The 20910-nt window shown below is 45.6% G+C and overlaps 1 protein-coding gene across 1 annotated transcript in view; it reads right to left on the bottom strand.

Annotated features, from left to right (window-relative positions):
• The window catches only part of LOC144790668 (uncharacterized), a 100603-nt gene that overhangs the window by 48390 nt on the left and 31303 nt on the right, over window positions 1–20910 (bottom strand). Inside the window, exons 2-3 of the mRNA XM_078665395.1 lie at window positions 15621–15703; window positions 13892–13952 (exon numbers count right to left, since the gene is read on the bottom strand). Coding sequence (XP_078521521.1) covers window positions 13892–13952; window positions 15621–15632 — 73 coding nt within the window. The 5' untranslated portion in view covers window positions 15633–15703. The remainder of the gene's footprint in view (window positions 1–13891; window positions 13953–15620; window positions 15704–20910) is intronic.

Consider the following 20910-nt stretch of genomic DNA (forward strand, 5'->3'; position numbering starts at 1 on the left):
GTACTAGAGTACTGCAAGCAACTGGGTGACCAAGTGCGTTCTATCTCTCACCAGATTGGGGAAGACGCCGTCGCCAGCCCAGCAACCCCAGTCCATAATCTGAATCCAGGTGACTGGGTGGTACTAAAGATACACACACGTTCAAGTTGCCTTGCACCGAAGTGGGGAAAACCAAGACAAGTGATTCTGGTGACCACAACAGCGGTGAAGTATGCCGGTGTGCCAAAGTGGATCCATGCTAGCCATACGAAAAAGGTAACCGAAGACGAAGAAACTGACGCTGAAGGTTGTCCAGATGAGGGGTCTCCAGACGTTGGTCCTGAGGTAGCTGATGACGAACAACCGAGCACCAGTCAAGATGGATGGATACCTGTAATCGACCTGACATTTGATCCCATAAGAACCAGACGCCAAACATACTCATACAGAGAGTGGGATAGTGAGGAAGAGACAGGAATAGGAGGAGACAATCAGATTATTGAAATCCATGTCAAATCTGATGAGGAAGAAGATCATATAGGGACAGAACAGGTGATCGACACACCTCCAAGAACTCCTGAGATTGAAAAGGGACAGATAGAAATTAGGGCGAAAGTTCAAGCGGAAGAAAATCAAAGGTTCGAAGTGCTTGAACAGGATCAGATAGAATTAGACGAATGTGTTCAGGACACAGAAAGTGAAACATCTAAAAGTCAAATCGAGTCTACACCTGAACAAGGCCAGCTTAGCAACCAGGCAGAAGAAACTGAAATAAGACCTGGGACTAGTCAGATAGAAAGGGAGAAAGCAGAAGCAGAAGTGCCACATCAAAACGCAAATAAAAGAGCATTAGAAGAAAGCCAAAACACAGTGCCAGTTAAAAGATTCAAGAAAAAGAATAGAGAACCAAGGTACATCATAAGACTGAGACTAAGACTAAAAACAGTAGAAGAAAAGCTTGAGCAAAGAAAACAAGGCTCCAGTAAAACAGAACAAACTGGAGAGAACTCCAAGCGAAGAAGTGACCGAATAAAAAGACTGAACGAAAAGTATCGGGATCCTGAATGGACTTACCTGGTGTTGGAGGAATTTGAGGATCTTGATATAGCTGACGAAAGTGATGAAGAATTGACTGCTGACCAGTCTGCTGAAGAAGAAGAACCAACCTGAAGTTGCCCAGTGTAAGCTACCTGTGCAAAGTTACAAAGAGGGGTTGGAAAGCTTCTTTTGAGCAAAAATGTCTGATTCAAATGTGAATGGAAGACCGAGACGAAGTTGTTGTAAAACATGCTGCCAAGTATGTTTATGTAGTGTAGCAATAGTACTGATCCTTTGGATAGGACTAACAGTAACCCTTCCTTCTATGATAAGTAAGAACCCAAGTTTGTACCCAAATAATAATTTACCTGACGACACTGTAGAATCACACACTAGAATTACACCACGAAGAGTAGACACTTTGGACAACCCAATTAGCCTAAAACTGAGACAGTTAGATTTAGAAGCACCAGATGAGGAAGTATTACACTTTAACAAGATTAAGAACAAGACTCATTTAAACGTTTTCGCAAACCTGTTATTGCATTATGTAGAAACTATGGAAATAGACGACTGTTATGTCTGCATGAAGCTACCTACTTCTGTAGCTGAAGGCGTGACTTATCATCACTTGCCCTTAACCTATGGAATTTCCTGTAGTATACTAACTAGCTTATTTTACAAAAGAGGACCTTTACAGTATTACTATTCAAACTCTGACGTAACATTTTCTGAACTTCCTGTTCGAAGAAACCGAACCCTGTACATACGACTAGAGATGTAGCTAAGTTCATGAGTGATTATTTTCTAACTGTAGGAAAAATTAATATAGATGATGCACATAAAAATAACGTGACCTGTTCTTTACATGAGAAGGAAAATGAGTTTCTGGACATGGTAGAGAAAAGAAGAGAGAGTTTCCAAAAGAAAGCCAAAGACAGGAACCATAAAGTTCCTAAATGGGCAGAAAGTATAGGGAGCACCTCAAATGGTGGAGCAAATGCTGCTATGCTCCTTGATTTCGAAAAGAAGGGGAAGCTCTGTCTTAAAAGGGAAAAGACTAGTTATTATAACAATGTTTTCATTGGTTCCAGTGAATGCGAGCATAATTACAAGGTAATTGGAGGTTGGGGTTTCAAAGATGGGACAGAGCCTGTGTTTCCTGGAATTTATTTTATTTGTGGGAACAAGGCTTACTTTAAATTGCCCGACCATTGGTACGGGAGTTGCTATTTTGGTATTGTCTTCCCAAAGATATACCATGTGGGGAAAATCACTGGAAGCGCTGAAGAAACTAACCAATTAGTACGCAATAAAAGAGAAACTGCTGGTGAGATTGTAGGAGATATTTTTAGCGCAATAATACCTGCAGTGGGAGTGGTTCTGAACACAAACAAAATTTGCAAATTGTCAACAGTAGTAGATCGGTTATCTACCGACACTGCTGGAGGTTTCCTGATGGTCAATACCGAAATGGTTGCGATCAGATCAATGGTTTTACAGAACAGACTTGCTCTTGACACTCTATTAGCAAAAGAGGGCGGAGTCTGCAGAATGTTGAAAGCGCAACATTGTTGCACTTACATACCTGATAAAAGCGTGGGAATCCAAAGGTATGTGAGGAACATTACTAATTTGGCGAAGGAACTTAAACCACTGGAGGTTGACAGTGCCTGGAAGAGACTTTCTGATGGTCTCTTCGCTGTAGGTCATTGGTTTGCAAATTTAGGTAGAGGTTTATTGTTTAAAGTACTGATGCCAATTGCAGGAATAGGTTTTGTCATATTCCTCATATTTGTCTGTTGCAAATGTCGCAAATACCAAAAGAAATATACTGTGAACAAAAGAGGCGTGAAACGGAATGTGGATGAACTTGAATTAGAGGAACTGAATAATCAGATTTATAAAAGGGTGAAGAATTCTCACCCTAACAAAGAAACCAAAGAGAAGTTGAATCGAATGTTGGAAGAGATTGAATTGGGCAAATTGTGAAGAGTTGGCATCTGATTCTATTGTTTTGTGATGATAGTAAATATCATCAAAGAGGGGATTGATGGAGCAAGGATTCGCACGTTACGCGACTTGCTTGTACTCATGAACCTCGAATAACTATAATGAATTAACTCAACATGTTTGTCTTACTAATTTCCCCTTTTATTCTGACATTTTGGGTGTCCCAGAGACGCTTGTATATGTGTTTATTAACATTAACAACGCTTGTCATTAAAATGGCCGCTGCTTAGCGGGGGTTTCTTCTGCGCATGCGTTGGTCACAATCACGTGACGTGACGTACTCGCAGTTCTGGTGGGAATCTTTGCGCTTGCGCACTAGCATTAAGATGGCCGCTTTGTGTTCTCACATGCCGAAGCTTGCGCTGCTGCTTTTGCGCTACTGTTCGTTTGCACTAATATTTATGCTATAAGTTAGTATAAAGTAAGGGGAGTCATATAGGGATTCCTGGTATACAGTAAATTCATTTATTTCTGTGTTTTAATTTGTTTTCGCTTACTTTCCATGTATCGTAACCCTTGGGCCTGGGAGGGAGTCCAAACCCATCTTAGAAGTCCCTACTGCGCATGTCATACTGGCAGAGGGAAGAAAACCTTGTACCAGTGGAACTCAGCCAGCTGGCAGCCACAGTCAAGATGCTCATGAGAAAGTGACCTGCGACCTAGCAGAATCAAACTGAACTGTCCTGCAAAAGAAACATTTGTATAACATTCATTGTATTCTGGAGAACATGTAATGGGAACCCCAAATTCAATAGGCGGTCCCAAAAGATGCAAATGTGGTATTGTAGAAGTTTGTCCTGGTTGGTCTGTTAACCTGTCCTACTTGAGGACCAATCAAAATTGGGGTTTCTTACACTTGCAACATTTGGGGGGTGGTACACTGACCCGAAAACAGTATAACTAGCCTAGGTTTAGCTAGAGAAATTGTCCGACTTGTCCGAATAGCTGACCTGTCACTGACCCAACGCGCTCAATAGGTAACTGATACAGAGAGCTGCGGAGCACTCTGTCCGTAATTTCCATAGACTCAAGCGGGGTTTTGGAAACCTTAAGTGCTGGCGGAGCACTTTGCTGGGGAATTCGACAGCCCAATCGGGGTTCTGACTGATAGCTGCAGAGAGGGTGGAGCGCAGGCGTTGCTTCCGAACTGCGGGTGCTGGTCTTACCTTGGTGGTCCTGTCCTGATCCTAATCTGGTCTTCCTGTCCTGTCCTGGGGTGTCCATTCTGCACCTGCTGGCCTACTGGCGACTGTCCTTCCTTGGGGTTCCTCCTGTCCTTAACTGACCCGTGGCCAGGGTTGGTCTTCACACCGTTCTAGGTAAATATAAGTCTGAGGGAACCCATCTATTTTGCATCCTCCATTTCTTGCTTTGAATAAAACCGTACTTGCATATTGTTCCTTTTCTTACCCTCCCGTTGCTGACAAATGTTAAAGTCCTACATTGTCGTTGTTATACTAGCATGTTCCAATCTTTCCCCATCCTATAAGCACTGTTTCTAAATACTACTCATACAATATATAGATATTCCTTTTCTTTACCCATCCTTTAGTCGATTCAAGTAATTGCACCGTTTTATTAGTTTGGTCTATTCTTACTTTACTTATAGTTCCTCTTCATGGGGAAATATTTCACTGTGAAATTCTAGTATGTTCCTTATTTTTCCCGTCCTTTAGACAACATACTGAGTCTAAACTTTGAAACCTATATTAGTTTGTTCCCTGTTTTTACCTTACTTTAGAATCATAAATGGTTGGCTTGATTTATTTCCTCTATGGATATGTGCTCTTGGTAATTTTGGTTATTGATAGTTTACTTGCTGTAAACCTCATGCTTTCTGAACTTGATCAAAACTAGATAAAGGTTTTAAAACTTCCCGAGTCTGTGATTATTTATGAGTGCAAATATAGAATAGTTGGTATTTTGTTGTCTGCCTTTCTTTTACAGATAGCTCCCTGATCCATTGTGGTCATAGGTACCCGTAACGGTGGATTGGTAAGTCGGGTACAGTGGGAATAAATAGGAAGAAACAAGGGATACTGGTAGTAGAGTGTAAGGTCACCTAATAAATAATATGGTGAATTGATATTTATGGGCCCAACACGTATATGGTAAAATTGTTGGTTGGGTGACCTGCGCGCTCTATCACTGACACGTATGGGTTTTGGCCCCAAATTCATAGCTTGGGTGCAGCTTTTGTATGCAAACCCGGTGGCACATGTAACAGCCAACGGTCACATTTCACGTACGTTCCAACTGACAAGAGGGATCAGACAAGGATGCCCCCTCTCCCCCTTATTGTTTGCCATGGTCTTGGAACCACTGGCGACACTGCTTCGAACTACTCCGTTGCTAAAGGGCATTGGTTGGAAAGAGGGATGGGAGGACCGAGTGTCCCTATTTGCCGACGATATGTTGCTATACTTTACGGACCCGGACAGAAGTGTACCAGCCCTACTGGCACTGTGCGACGGCTACGGGACAACATCAGGGTATACTCTCAATTGGTCGAAGTCAGTCCTTTATGTCCTAAAAGGACCTCCGCCCCAGCTCGACGTAAATTGCCTGCTGCAGCTGACCACATCCTCATTCAAATACCTTGGTATTCATATAACTGACAACCAATCGGAATTCCTTGATAAAAACCTGACTCCACCCCTGGCCCGACTCCGTACTGACGTCAAACATTGGGCTTCGTTGCCGTTGACGCTCCTCGGAAGGGCAGCGCTTTACAAAATGATGGCTCTCCCAAGATTCCTCTATGCCTTGGAAAACTCACCCTACCCGGTCCCGCCGAGATATTTCCGACAAGTCACAACGCTGGTGTCCAACCTACTATGGAGTAACAAGCCAGCGTGCATTGCATATGTCAAGCTGAATAAAAGTTGGTTTGAGGGAGGGATTGTGTTGCCAAACCTGCAATTATATTACTGGGCTGCCCAACTCAAAATCATCAATTACTGGATACACGCGCCTCGAGATGACACAGTATATAGAGCAGATAGAACTCAACTAGGCACAGACAGCATGCTTTCGGTGCTCTACAACAGAGGTCAGGCAGCACGATTGTTAGGCCCCACGAAACACACGGCACTGTTGTGGCACGCGGCACAGGCAAAACTGGGGTGGAAGGGTGTAATTACTAAGCTCACCCCGCTCTGGGACATTAAGGCGCTAGGACAACTGAGAAGTAGTAAAGGGTTTACACAGTGGGACAACATAGGCATATCTACGGTGGGAGACCTATGGGACAAGGGAACTGTACTACCGTTCTCAAGTCTTCGGCAACAGTATGACTTAGGGCCCAACGAAACCTATAGATATGTGCAGATACGGCACGCACTGCTGCAGGCGATACCTCCAGACACTGAAGTCCCAGAATCCTCACCGCTAGAGGATTCACTACTCACGGACTACATGCAGTATAGTGCCACTTCCCTTACCTACAAAAAACTATTGAACAATCAAGCAGACCCTACACTGAAACTGCGCGAAAGATGGGTGGAGGAACTGGGAGACATGTATGAGACTGAATGGAACGAGGCGCTGGCATCACCGAGGGAAGTGGGCATTTCAACAAAGCTCAGGCTAGTACAATTGAAAATCCTGCACCGTATATACTATACGAGAACCACACTACATAAATTACAGAGAGCTCCGCATCCCTACTGTCTTCGAGGCTGTGGGGAGGAGGGTACGTTATTCCACACCCTCTGGACTGCCCCCTGATTGCCGCCTATTGGCGTCAGGTGATGCGCACAATGTCACAAGCACTAAAAATATCTCTGACTCCTGAACCGCGTAAATGTCGACTGAACATTTGGGATCCAAATGACCTATCTAGGTATGGTCAGATATGGGGTATGTTGGCAATTATGGTGGCAAAACGAGACATTGCCCAAAAATGGGGCGCACCTGATCTACCCACGTTAGCACAGTGGTGCAGGAACTTGGACCTGATAATGTTTACAGAGCGAGCAGTGTACGTAATAGAGCCTGCCCGCGTAAATGGAATAGGGTCTGGTCGCCATGGAATAAGTATAGGGGAGACCTGTGTGATCCATTGCCGGAGGATGACGATGCCAGCTCTGAGGAGGAGCTAGAAGGGGACTGGGACTGAAAGTGTTACCCTGTTGCCTGAAATAGAATTTATAGGGGGACTTCGCACTGAAAGCAGTAATTGTGATTTATGATCACAGAACATGATCTATTTATACACCTTGTGGAACTATTGTCGTGTAATATGTTAACGTGTATGTTGGTTTACAGGTTTAAGGAAACTAAGGAAAACACAACAAAATTGAAAAACTCATGGGCCTTAGGGTTCTCCGATACAGGGTCTGTTTGAACTGCGTACACTTTAATTTGACGCTACGCCGGACCCCAGGGTTGTCGGCTAAACGGCTGTGTTAATTCGGACAACGCTGATCATATCACGAAAACAACGCGGCCGGCCCGTGGGGTTGTAGGCCATACGCTGTGTTATTATGGAAGTGTACAATAAAGGTCTTTAAAAGTAAAAAAAAAGTGCAGGAGAGGTTGCCAATCCCATGTTCTGATCATAAGGCCATTCGGTTGGTACTTACCTCGTCCCATCATCTTACTCGTCCTCATTCTGCTCTTAGGACTTTTAAAGGGAGAAATTGGAAGGAAATCAGCCCACAGCAGCTGCAATTAACATTAGCTGCCTCTAAACCGACACTAATGCCCGAAGTAAATACATCCACCAATATTTTTACTAATTGGATAGCAACCGCAGTAAATATTCTAGCTCAAGAAAAAACAGTTACTAGCAAACGGTTGAAGAAATCAGAACCTTGGTCTGTGACTCACTGCGCATCCAGAAGCAACTATGCAGACAAGCTGAAAGGCGCTGGAGAAAAACTTATACAGAAGCCAAAAAAACGGTTTATACACAGTCACTGACTGAATATAAAAAGATGATTCTGGAGAAAAAAAGCAGCTATTTCTCTGAAAAATTGAGCAGGCGGGCAACTCAAGTAAATTACTTTTCTCAACTTTAAAGGAATTAGTGACACTTCCCACCCCACTAACACTGAATAGCAATGTTACTTTCTGCAATCAACTCGCAGATTCCTTAGGGACAAGGTGCTTTCTATCTATGATTTCTTCAGTGGAAAAGGCATTGAGCCTCAAGTGAATCAACCCTCTTCACCTACCCGACATCCTGGCCATGGCTTGAAAGCTTTTATCCCCCAAATGTAGAACAGGTTTCGCAGATAGTCAGATTGGTGAAAGCAGGGGCTCCATCCGACCCCTGCCCCCCTAAAATATTCCAACAGGCAGCTGATGAGATCAGCGAGCAACTCTGTCTGATTTTCAACGAGATCCTTATGTCCAGCATTTTCCCAGAGGCTTGGAAAAAGGTCTCCATCCTCCCCCTGCTGAAAAAACCTAGACACCAGCGATCACAATAATTATCGACCCATAGCAAGGATTCCGTTCCCCGCTAAAGTTTTGGAAACAATCATAAATCTCCAACTTAGGGCCTTAGTTTCCTCAGAAAATCTGCTGGACTCTTCACAATACGGCTTCCGGCAAGGGCATGGTACGGAGACGGCCTTGGTCATGGCAGCAGAGGAGATTCGCTCTATGCTGGTTTCCGGTGCAAAGGCCGCCTTGATCCTTTTGGATCTTTCAGCGGCCTTTGACACCGTGAACCATGACATCCTCTTTCTAAGGCTTCAGAAGTTGGGAGTGTCAAGCTTAGCACTAAGCTTAATCAAATCCTACCTTAACAATAGGCGACAGTAGGTTCAGATTGATGATTCTTGTTCAAAACATTTTTTCACTTCCTTGTGGGGTACCGCAGGGCTCATCTTTAATCCCTACGCTGTTCAATCAGTATGTCACCCCCCTAGCTGATATCATCAGGCAGTTTGGCTTCTCGCTAGTGTCCTACGCCGATGATACCCAGATTGTAGTATCCATCTCAGCAAACTGGAAGAAACGGCGGCCAGCTTTAATCAGTGTATGACCTGCATGGATCACTGGATGCGGGCAAAGTGCCTAAAGCTTAATGGAAGTAAAACAGAGATGCTTCTGCTGGGCTCAGACTCCACCATTTGGTCTCAGAAATGGTGGCCCCCAGCTATGGGGATACTTCCCACCCCAGTGCGTAAAGCTAAAAATCTAGGCTTCATCTTCGATGACAGTATCACCTTCCAACATCAAACCAAGGTCGCCTCTCAGGTACATTCAACTCTAAAACTAATTCAGAAGGTGAAACCTTATATTCCGCCACCTGCAGTAAAAACATTGGTAATAACTTTGGCATTGGCCAGACTGGACTATGGAAACGCTCTTTATCTGGGCCTTCAGATACAGCACTTGCTTAAACTGCAGCGTCAAGTCAAAATTGTCAGAACAGAAGTTAAGTAGTGTAAGGGGTAACAGATGCTGAAAACAAGAGCAGTGAGATAAAGCAGCATTAGACAAGGTGTAGGTAGGTGTGGCTCCCCGAGGGCCCTGTATATCTAGGTTGACAAATGACAAGTATTTAATTAAGAAGAAAGCAACGATTAGGTCAGGTGGGGGGACAGTAGGTCCTGTCTAAGAAGTGAACACCAGGTCACTTGACAAAATATATCCGCTTAACCTGACCCATCACCAGTAGGTACCAAAAAAATGGGGCGAGGCCTAAAAGGTGAAAACATATATGTGGAAAGGGGACCAAATGATATAGCAAAATAATGGTGGAATTATTTGCTGACTTCAAATAAATGTTGATGATCAACTCCAAGGATCTATTTAAAAGCTTCCCATCATACATTTCATTTATCAACCTTTTCTAAACTCAAAACCTAAATTGAGATACAAAGCTAAATGTTTGGTATTTTGCATCATTGCTCTATAGGTTGTCTCATATTTGATATTTATTCAAATGTATCAGTGACAGCTTAGTTTATCTGCATGTTAAACTATATTTCGAGCATTTGCATAGTGCACATTTTGCCTTTGGCTTTGTCCTATGGTGCTGTCCGCAATCTGGTGGCTTTCCACGTGATGCAAGTGTTAACAAAGCAGACCAGCCTCTGCTTTATGGAGTAAAGATGTGTTATTGGTATTGTGGGCTGGTTATACTTTGGGTGAACTGGATAGTTAAGGGTTAAGGCTGTATGTGTTCACCAACAGCGCATACATTCTCCAAATAGCTAAGTATAGGTGTGCATGTGCTTCTGTGTATGTGCTGTGTGTGTAGTATTTGTAATGTTGGGGCTTTTGGTTGTATAGTGTATCTGAATCTGTGTTCAATGTATGCTAATGTTTTCTGTTGGAGGAACTATGGTGATAGCCATCATACTGCATTCCTGCAGTGTGTGGCATGCTGAATATGTGGGTGGTGTTCTATTTAATATGTTGTGGAACTCTGTGAGTTTCGTAATCAGTAGGGCTACTGTAACTCATATGCTGGCCAGCTAAATTACATATCTTGTCTGTGTTGAGTTTGTGAAACATGTTCCGTCTTATGTGTTCTGTTGGAATTGTGTGGCGTTTCCTAAGTGCAGTTGAGACCCCCATGATAAGTGATCATAGATTCATCTTGAATGTGTTGAATTTATGTGACAGAGTGCTTGATTTTATTTCGGAGCATTCTGTGGGAGAAAGGCAGACTGTCTTGCTCAGGTTTGGTTATTTCCTGTATCCTACTTCTATGTAAATCTAACTGCTTGAACGACACCTTCCACGTGAGTAAGCCTACGGAGGGAAATGTAAAGAGAATTAGCACTCCTAACAAAGCTTCCATAACTATGCAGACGTAATAAAAGTGCCTCTCATGATAAATCCTAGAGCTGTTACTCTCCATTTTTATAATGAGACTCCTCAAAGGCTATGCTGTGTTAAAGCCCCCGGCATACAAGACATCATATCCAGGAGCTCTCTAACCTATCCAAAAGGACACCAATGGCATTTGCTAATCACAAAGAGCCTTTGGTCAGAAATTAGGGTTAGTTTGAGGGCACAAGTATCTCTAGATTGAATGTCAATTTCGATTACCGAGTCCCATATGTCTGCACAAACTGAAGAAAGTGGCTCCTCAGATGGTCCGCCCTTCATGCCCCAAGTTGCTGCTGATTGAAATTATAACATTAAATACAATATAATAACATAGTATAAACTAACATGACATAACATAACTTATCAATCTACTAGAGTTTAAAAGCCATGTTTGTTTGAAAATTAACCAGTTTAAAGATGGATACAAAAATGTCCTGAAACTCGGTAGCTACACGTTTCACTACCAGTCCTGTAATGCTCCTGGTGAAAAAGGCCCTCCAACTTGGGTCTCCCTATTCCCCCAATTGTATAGTTGTTGCCTGCCTTTCTCTGTTTGCAAAATGTGAATATTTGAGTCAGGATGGGTGATGGGGGACCATGCATGGTCAATTCAACTCATCTATTTTAGATTTCAGATACAGCTGAACAATTGTTCATGTTATGTGACTATACGTGTGAATTTATGATAAGGTTTTTTTTACCCAGGAATGGTGCAGCTGTTTGGGACTTTTGTATCAAATATAAGAGATTAATATATATAGATTTAGAAGGCACTGCTATGGCAGGCTCTTCTAATTTGCCCATGTAGCAAATCACTGCATTTTGTTAGTGAGGCTTACAAGTTGTGTAACTGCTCCTATGCTCTCCATTGGAATGTATTTTCTCCAGGTCACTGTTTTGGACAATAACTTCTGAAGCTATTTGCCACATCTATGAAATTTCTAAAATGTCAGCATTTTTGGTGGCCCAGCCTACAACTGTTCATTTTGCTTTATATTTCTGGGGTTAGGTACCTCCTATCCACAGCCTAGGAGTTCTGTAAAAATGTGTCCGTACTGAACAAAGATTCCATTTGTGAGCGAGGATTGCTGGGAGCCCAGGCTTCTCCCTTTGCCATCAGCATACACTGTCCCTCGGTCTCTGTGAGCCAGGTACTTCCAAAGACACCTGCCGTCTAACGTAGCTCTGCGGCCACCAGCAGCATTTGGCTGCACATTTTCACAGCCCACACTACACTTGATCATCTTTATTGTCCTCATAAGGATTTGGGGGGCCCTGGGTAAGACATAATTTGAGGGCATCTGTACAGTACAAATTTGAAATGTATTACCCATTTCCTACTATTTCAATCCTGCTTGATGCCAAACAATACTAAATCATATGTCACACTATAACAGGAGCACACAATAACAGATTAAATATGTCCTGACAGGGATCCCAAAGGTCATTAAAATGACTCAAAAGAGTCAGTAGTGGCATGAGGTAGAGAGTTTTAATAGAGAAACAGAATAGTCAAAGATCAAATAGTGAGAAAGTTCACTTTCCCATGGGGCCTCTTGGAAGGTGGGGGGCCCTGGGCAATCGCCTAATTTGCCTATGCCTTAAAATGTCTTTGACCATCTTGCCTGGTGATCCAGTGGCCTCCAAGCTTACCACACACATGCCATAAGGCTCCAATAATTTGTCAGTGCTGTGTTTGGTTGTTGAATGACCATTCTGCCGAGGTGGTGCCAGGATTTGAAACACAGCCAGTACCTCCCACCACAATGACTGTGGTCCAACACGCTCAGAAATGAAATACTAAATGATCAATGCCGCGCCATACATTGTAACATTGAGTGACTGCTGCCTCCATATCCGCATGTACTTGAATATTGAGGGGTTGATTCACCTGCATTTCACGTACTATATTATTACATAATAGCTTCAAGGACAGTGTGTTCTGTGCTGAAAATGTACTTTTTACAGAAATGCATCCCTTCATTTTATTAAAACTATAAACAATCAAAGAACTCACACAAAGGGGAAAACTCAGGGGCAGATTTACAAGAAAGTGACCCATGGGCATATTATCAAGGACCGGTGTTAAAATTATTGCCGTTTTATCGGCAGGAAACTGCAGATAAAACGGCGATAAGGGGCTTGATAATACGCCCTTGTTAATTCCCTAAGAAGCCCATGTTCTGGTATTAACATGGGCTTCTATGGGAATTAACAAGGGCGTATTATAAAGCCCATTATCGCCGTTTTATCGGCAGTTTCCTGCCGATAAAATGGCGATAATTTTAACACCGGTCCTTGATATTATGCCCCTCAGTGCCTAATGCAAGCCACATTGAGTCACTTTCAAAGCACAGGGATGCAACATATTTACAACAATATGTCGCATCTCAGTGCTTCCCTCTGCGCTGGCGTACAAACTGCTGCCGTGAGCCGTGCATCGTGGGGAGATTGTTTTTGTTCAGGAAGGGTTCCCTTCCTGCACAAAAACAATCTGAAATGCCGTTTTTCATCTTCTATGTGTGCTGCATTAGCACCCATAGAAGTTGAAAAACTGCATTGTTTCAATGATTGTTGATGTGCCTGTACATAAACAATCATTAGAGGTGATTTCCTCTCGCTATGTGTGCTGCAAAATGCAGCACACATAGAAAGAGGAAAAGAAAACTAGGAGAAATTAATACATTTCTCCTTGTTGCGCCTCCCTACGCCTCCGCTGGAGAGGCGTAGAATTCACACTCATTTCCAGATTTATGATTCCTTGTGAATCTGAAAATGTGTCTGGTTCCATGGGTGCTGTGTGTGAACACCCATAGCAACAACAATGGAAAGTCCCTTTCATGCAAAGTGCTGCGTGTAAAGGGGTCATATTTACAAGGACAAGCAAAGTCACACAGGGTGGCTTTTCCTGTCCTTGTAAATATGGAGCGTTACCATGCGCCACCGGTACAACACAAAAAATGATGAACTGGTGTGTCAAGGGGCTTGTAAATCTGCCACTCAGAGTACATTTATGTCTAGTGGCATGAGGTAATGAGGGGTTTTGCTTTCGACCACTTACCTCCCTCAGGGACTGGTCTGCAGCAGCAGATTACTGCCCTCAGGCGGGCTCGCATGTGGAACTACAAGAGAAACAGAAAAAATCATTTGGTCTTTCTCTCTAAAACCAGATTTCACCATTTCATCATATTGATATACAATGTTACACCCTGTGCTACTCAGCCATTTTCTCTTTGAAATGTAGTAGCTAACTACTGAAGGGAATCCGCTATATTCAAATGCCATGGTCGGGGAACAGTCGGAACACTGTGGTCTAAACCATGAGTGTCCCAACTCCGCTAGATCTACAGCACATGCCTTAACCACACATATGCCCTAAGCACGCATATGTGTGGTAAAGGCAATATGCATACTAACTGCTGCCTGCTACGGACAGAACCCAGAAGACCTTGCAGGAAGCGGTGAGTTTATTTGTGCTGGGTGTTGTTTTGGGCTGGGGGTTGTTTTGTTGTAGTTTAGTAGGCTGGTGGGGTTGGGGTAGTTTTATAGGCTGGGGGTGAGTCCGATTTTGTTTTGCCGGCTGGAGGAGGTGGGTCGGGTTGGTTTGTTGGCTGGTGGGTGGGTCAGGAGTAGTTTTGTGGGCTGGGGTTGATTCGGTGTTGTTTCACGTTCTATGAGCCTCCTCGGTGAGCTGCCCTATATCTCACTCCTGCCTTGAAGGGGAAGTAAATTGTTTCACCAAGTGTAACTCTTTCACTTCACATTCTAAACATGATGTTTGTACAACTATGGGAAAGAGATCACCCCCTACTTTTTTTTTTAAGAAACTAAATTGATTGTCAACAAAATTGAGAATATCTTAAATGACAACTCTTTTCATGAAAGTGAAAATTTTACAATAGGCACTATAATTTGCTCACTACTTATCCTCCCGAACTTTTTCACTAACATTGTAAGTTGGGAAGAAACCGCAGGGCAGATCTAAAAGAAACTAACGCAGCGCGATGAAGAAAGTTATTTTGCTGTGCTGCACTGCGTTAGTTTCAAAGCACAGGGATGCAACATATTTACAACAGTATGTTGCATCTCTCTGCTTCCCCCTGCGCTGGCACACAAACAGCTGCCATGCGCCGGCGCAGGCATCCTTGCACAGTGGTGCAAGGATGCCTGCGTCATGGGGAGATTGTTCTTGTGCAGGAAGGGGCACCTTCTGACATTCTGACACATTTCCAGATTTATGATTTCTTGTAAATCTGGAATTGCATCAGTGGACATGGGTGTTGTGTGGGAACACCCATATCAACACCCATGTCCCGCCCCTAACACGCAAAGTGTTGCATGAACTGGGGCGATACTTACGAGCACAGGTTAAGTCACGCAGAATGACTTTACCTGTGCTTGTAAATATCACTCAGCAGGCTACGCCACAAGTGCCTCATGCAACTAGATGCACCGCGGCACATGGGGATTGTAAATCTGCTCCCATATATTTAGGTCCGATCATTTCTCAGTCATCAAACAAAAACATAGTTCAAAGGTCACTACAAAAACTCTTCTCGCTCCCTGTGTTTTTAGTAGGTGACACTTTATTGTTTCCTCTCCTGTTATAAAACATTGCATGTCTTATGTTTTACCTTTGTTCACCTGCAGCTTCTTTTAGAATCGGGACTTACCATGTGAATTTTCACTCAAATAGCAGTACTCAGCTCTATTTCAGAAACTCAAACCCTGATAATGACAATTAAGCATAATACCTCATTTACACTTACAGGCATGAAATCAAAACTCACATTGTTGGACATCCTGAATTGAGTAAAATTCAAATTTCGACTGTGGTTGATGGTGCTCACTCAACTAGACTGTAGACAATTAACTAGGAATCAAGAAAGAAAAGTAATGAGTTGAGTCAAGAACTTCAGTTGTCACAATATTTTAGAGCAAAGGATTCCATGAGCTGTGAAAGTCGGAGATCAGTAGCATAACCTCCCATAGTAGGAAACAGTATACAATATATGCTTTATAAACACTGGAGATTTAAGACGGGTCTGTGAACTACGTCCTTATTTTTTAACATGAATAATTTATGATGGCTAAAAGGGATTTTTTATATTATATATATATAATATATATATTATAAGAGAAAGAACATTATCTCTATATCCAGGGTTCAGTTCAGGGGAGGCGAGAGGAGAAAAGAAAACTTGATTCTTACCTATGCGGTTGTTATACTAAATCCCCAAATACCAAAATATTTCAATATCATTTCGCCAAATAGAATGAGAAAACACCTTCACTGCAATGTGCTGTACAAAAGAATTCCTCACTTCTCATCCCTAAAACCCAGACCTTAAGTTACTGTTTTCATAAAAGGATTGGCCTATATCAGAAACTGTGGGGATTCACATTTTCATCAAGTAACACTCCCTTTCTATAAGTGATTACTAAAAAATTGTCTAGACTTGGGATGAAACATGTTGGCCCTATGGAACCTTGTAAATGATTTTTAACTATCCATAGTGCTTTTGTTACATGGAATCAGCTTCATTTTGCTATATGAGAATAATGCCCTAAAACATCACCTGCTTGTGACACAACTATTCTCTGTCTACTACAGCGTCATTGTTTAAACATATTTTTGGTTGCTTTTCAAGTTGCAAGTTAAATGTATGAAGGAAATAGATGGTAAGAACAGCTCAAGATGGCACCTAGGCTGTTCAAAAAGCCTTTGAAATTACCTAATCAGCTAATTTATAAGTTACTGGAGTAAGTATGAAGATGAATCAAAATAAGGAATGGGCAGGTCTCTTGAAGGGATTGTAGTTGGCATAAGAGACTTGTAGGGGAGCATTACACTCCTCCTGTTCGCAGAATGGATGTGTGGGTGACAGTGATATTTTATGAATGCAGGACACCCAGTGCCCCTGTAATAGATGATGTGTGTGTGTGTATATCTTTGAACTGGATGTGAGGACAGACGTATTGTGAGAGTTCAATGAGTTGGAGTTGGAGGGTGGAGTTCGAGGGTGGAGTTGGAGATGGAGGGTGGAGTTGGAGGGTGGAGTTGGAGATGGAGGGTGGAGTTGGAGGGTGGATTTGGAGGGTGGAGTTGGAGTTGGAGTTGGAGGGTGGAGTTGGAGGGTGGAGTTGGAGTTGGAGGGTGCAGTTGGAGTTGGAGGGTCCTATTGGCTATGGCAATGCTTGTTGGTAGCAAGCAAGGACAGTGCTGTTGTGGTGCTGAGTGATGATGTGGTTGGGCTGAGTGATGTGGTGGTGTATTAGAGTGATGTGGTGGTGTCCCAGAGTGAATTGGTGGTGTCCCAGAGTGATGTGGTGGTGTCCCTGAGTGATGTGGTGGGGTCCCCGAGTGATGTGGTGGGGTCCCCGAGTGATTTGGTGGTGTTCCTGAGTGATGGGGTGGTATTCCCAGAGTGATGTGCTGGTGTCCCTGAGTGATGTGGTGGTGTCCCCGAGTGATGTGGTGGTGTCCCTGAGTGATGTGGTGGTGTTCTTGAGTGAGGTGGTGGTGTCCCTGAGTGATGTGGTGGTGTCCCTGAGGGATGTGGTGGTGTTCCTGAGTGATGGAGGGTGGAGTTGGAGGGTGAGGGTGGAGTTGGAGTTGGAGGGTGGAGTTGGAGTTGGAGGGTGGAGTTGGAGTTGGAGGGTGGAGTTGAAGGGTGGAGTTGGAGGGTGGAGTTGGAGGGTGGAGGTTGGAGTTGGAGGGTGGAGGTGGAGTTGGAGGGTGGAGTTGGAGGGTGGAGTTGGAGGGTGGAGTTGGAGGGTGGAGTTGAAGGGTGGAGTTGGAGGGTGGAGTTGGAGGGTGAAGGGTGGGTTGGAGGGTGGAGGTTGGAGTTGGAGGGTGGAGGTGGAGTTGGAGGGTGGAGTTGGAGGGTGGAGTTGAAGGGTGGAGTTGAAGGGTGCAGTTGGAGTTGGAGGGTGGAGTTGGAGTTGGCGGGTGGACTTGGAGGGTGGAGTTGGAGTTGGAGGGTGGAGTTGAAGGGTGGAGTTGGATGGTGGAGTTGGAGGGTGGAGTTGGAGGGTGGAGTTGGAGGGTGGAATTGGAGTTGGAGGGTGGAGTTGGAGTTGGAGGGACAAGTTGGAGGTGGAGTTGGAGTTGGAGGGTGGAGTTGGAGGGTGGAGTTGGAGGGTGGAGTTGGAGTTGGAGGGCGGAGGGTGGAGTTGGAGGGTGGAGTTGGAGTTGGAGGGTGCAGTTGGAGTTGGAGGGTCCTATTGGCTATGGCAATGCTTGTTGGTAGCAAGCAAGGACAGTGCTGTTGTGGTGCTGAGTGATGATGTGGTTGGGCTGAGTGATGTGGCGGTGTATTAGAGTGATGTGGTGGTGTCCCAGAGTGAATTGGTGGTGTCCCAGAGTGATGTGGTGGTGTCCCTGAGTGATGTGGTGGGGTCCCCGAGTGATGTGGTGGGGTCCCTGAGTGATTTGGTGGTGTTCCTGAGTGATGTGGTGGTATTCCCAGAGTGATGTGCTGGTGTCCCTGAGTGATGTGGTGGTGTCCCCGAGTGATGTGGTGGTGTCCCTGAGTGATGTGGTGGTGTTCTTGAGTGAGGTGGTGGTGTCCCTGAGTGATGTGGTGGTGTCCCTGAGTGATGTGGTGGTGTTCCTGAGTGATGGAGGGTGGAGTTGGAGGGTGGAGTTGGAGGGTGGAGTTGGAGGGTGGAGTTGGAGGGTGGAGTTGGAGTTGGAGGGTGGAGTTGGAGTTGGAGGATGGAGTTGAAGGGTGGAGTTGGAGGGTGGAGTTGGAGGGTGGAGGTTGGAGTTGGAGGGTGGAGGTGGAGTTGGAGGGTGGAGTTGGAGGGTGGAGTTGGAGGGTGGAGTTGGGAGGGTGGAGTTGGAGGGTGGAGTTGAAGGGTGGAGTTGGAGGGTGGAGTTGGAGGGTGAAGGGTGGGTTGGAGGGTGGAGGTTGGAGTTGGAGGGTGGAGGTGGAGTTGGAGGGTGGAGTTGGAGGGTAGAGTTGGAGGGTGGAGTTGAAGGGTGCAGTTGGAGTTGGAGGGTGGAGTTGGAGTTGGCAGGTGGACTTGGAGGGTGGAGTTGGAGTTGGAGGGTGGAGTTGGAGGGTGGAGTTGGAGGGTGGAGTTGGAGGGTAGAGTTGGAGGGTGGAGTTGGAGGGTGGAGTTCGAGGGTGGAATTGGAGTTGGAGGGTGCAGTTGGAATTGGAGGGACTAGTTGGAGGTGGAGTTGGAGTTGGAGGGTGGAGTTGGAGGGTAGAGTTGGAGTTGGAGGGTGGAGTTGGAGGGTGGAGTTGGAGGGTGGAGTTGGAGTTGGAGGGTGGAGTTGGAGGGTGGAGTTGGAGGGTGGAGTTGGAGTTGGAGACGGGAGTTGGAGTTGGAGGGTGGAGTTGGAGGATGGAGGGAGGATGGAGGGTGGGTTGGAGGGTGGAGGTTGGAGTTGGAGGGTGGAGTTGGAGTTGAAGGGTGGAGTCAGAGGGTGGAGTTGGAGGGTGGAGTTGAAGGGTGCAGTTGGAGTTGGAGGGTAGAGTTGGAGTTGGCGGGTGGAGTTGGAGGGTGGAGTTGGAGTTGGAATTGGAGGGTGGAGGTTGAGGGTGGAGTTGGAGGTTGGAGTTGAAGTCGGAGGGTGTAGTTGGAAGGTGGAATGGGAGGGTGGAGTTGGAGGGTGGAGTTGGAGTTGGAGGGTGGAGTTGGAGGGTGGAGTTGGAGGGTGGAGTTGGAGGGTGAAGTTGGAGTTGGAGGGTGGAGTTGGAGGGTGGAGTTGGAGGGTGGAGTTGGAGTTGGAGGGTGGAGTTGGAGTTGTAGAGAGGAGTTGGAGGGTGGAGTTAGAGTTGGAGGGTGGAGCTGGAGTTGGAGGGTGGAGTTGGAGTTGGAGGGTGGATGTGGAGTTGGAGGGTGGAGTTGGAGTTGGGAGGGTAGAGTTGGAGGGTGTAATTGGAGGGTGGAGTTGGAGGGTGGAGTTGGAGTTGGAGGGGAGAAATGGAGTTGGTGGGTGGAGTTGGAGGGTGAAGTTGGAGTTGGAGGGTGGAGTTGGAGTTGGAAGGTGGAGTTGAAGGGTGGAGTTAGAGTTGGAAGGTGGAGTTGGAGTTGGAGGGTGGAGTTGGAGGTGGAGGGTGGAGTTAGAGTTGGAGGGTGGGTGGAGTTGTAGGGCGGAGTTGCAGGGTGGAGTTGGAGTTGGAGGGTGGAGTTGGAATTGGAGGGTGGAGGTGGAGTTGGAGGGTGGAGTTGGAGTTTGGAGGGTATAATTGGAGGGTGGAATTGGAGTTGGAGGTGGAGTTGGAGGGTGGAGTTGGGTGGAGGGTGGAGTTGGTGGGTTGGAGTTGGAGGGTAGAGTTGGAGGGTGGAGTTAGAGGGTGGAGTTGAAGGGTGGAGTTGGAGGGTGGTGGTGAGGGAGGGTTGGAGTTGGAGGGTGGAGTTGAGGGTGGAAGTTGGAGTTGGGAAGGTGGAGTTGGAGTTGGAGTGCTGGAGTTGGAGGGTGGAGTTAGAGTTGGAGGGTGGAGTTGGAGTTGAAGGGTGAGTTGGAGGTGAGTTCGAGGGTGGAGTTGGAGAGTGGGTGGGTGGAGTTGGGTGGAGTGGAGTTGGAGGGTGGAGTTGGAGTTGGAGTTGGAGCGTGGAGTTGGAGGGTGGAGGTTGGAGTTGGAGGGTGGAGTTGAAGGGTGGAGTTGGAGGGTGGAGTTGGAGGGTGGAGGGTGGGTTGGAGGGTGGAGGTTGGAGTTGGAGGGTGGAGTTGGAGGGTGGAGTTGGAGGGTGGATTGGAGTTGGAGGGTGGAGTTGGAGATGGAGGGTGGAGTTGGAGGGTGGATTTGGAGGGTGGAGTTGGAGTTGGAGTTGGAGGGGGTGTTGGAGGGGTGGAGTTGGAGTTGGAGGGTGCAGTTGGAGTTGGAGGGTCTATTGGCTATGGCAATGCTTGTTGGTAGCAAGCAAGGACAGTGCTGTTGTGGTGCTGAGTGATGATGTGGTTGGGCTGAGTGATGTGGTGGTGTATTAGAGTGATGTGGTGGTGTCCCAGAGTGAATTGGTGGTGTCCCAGAGTGATGTGGTGGTGTCCCTGAGTGATGTGGTGGGGTCCCCGAGTGATGTGGTGGGGTCCCCGAGTGATTTGGTGGTGTTCCTGAGTGA

Source organism: Lissotriton helveticus, chromosome 11 (assembly GCF_964261635.1).
Source record: "Lissotriton helveticus chromosome 11, aLisHel1.1, whole genome shotgun sequence".
NCBI lineage: Eukaryota > Metazoa > Chordata > Amphibia > Caudata > Salamandridae > Lissotriton > Lissotriton helveticus.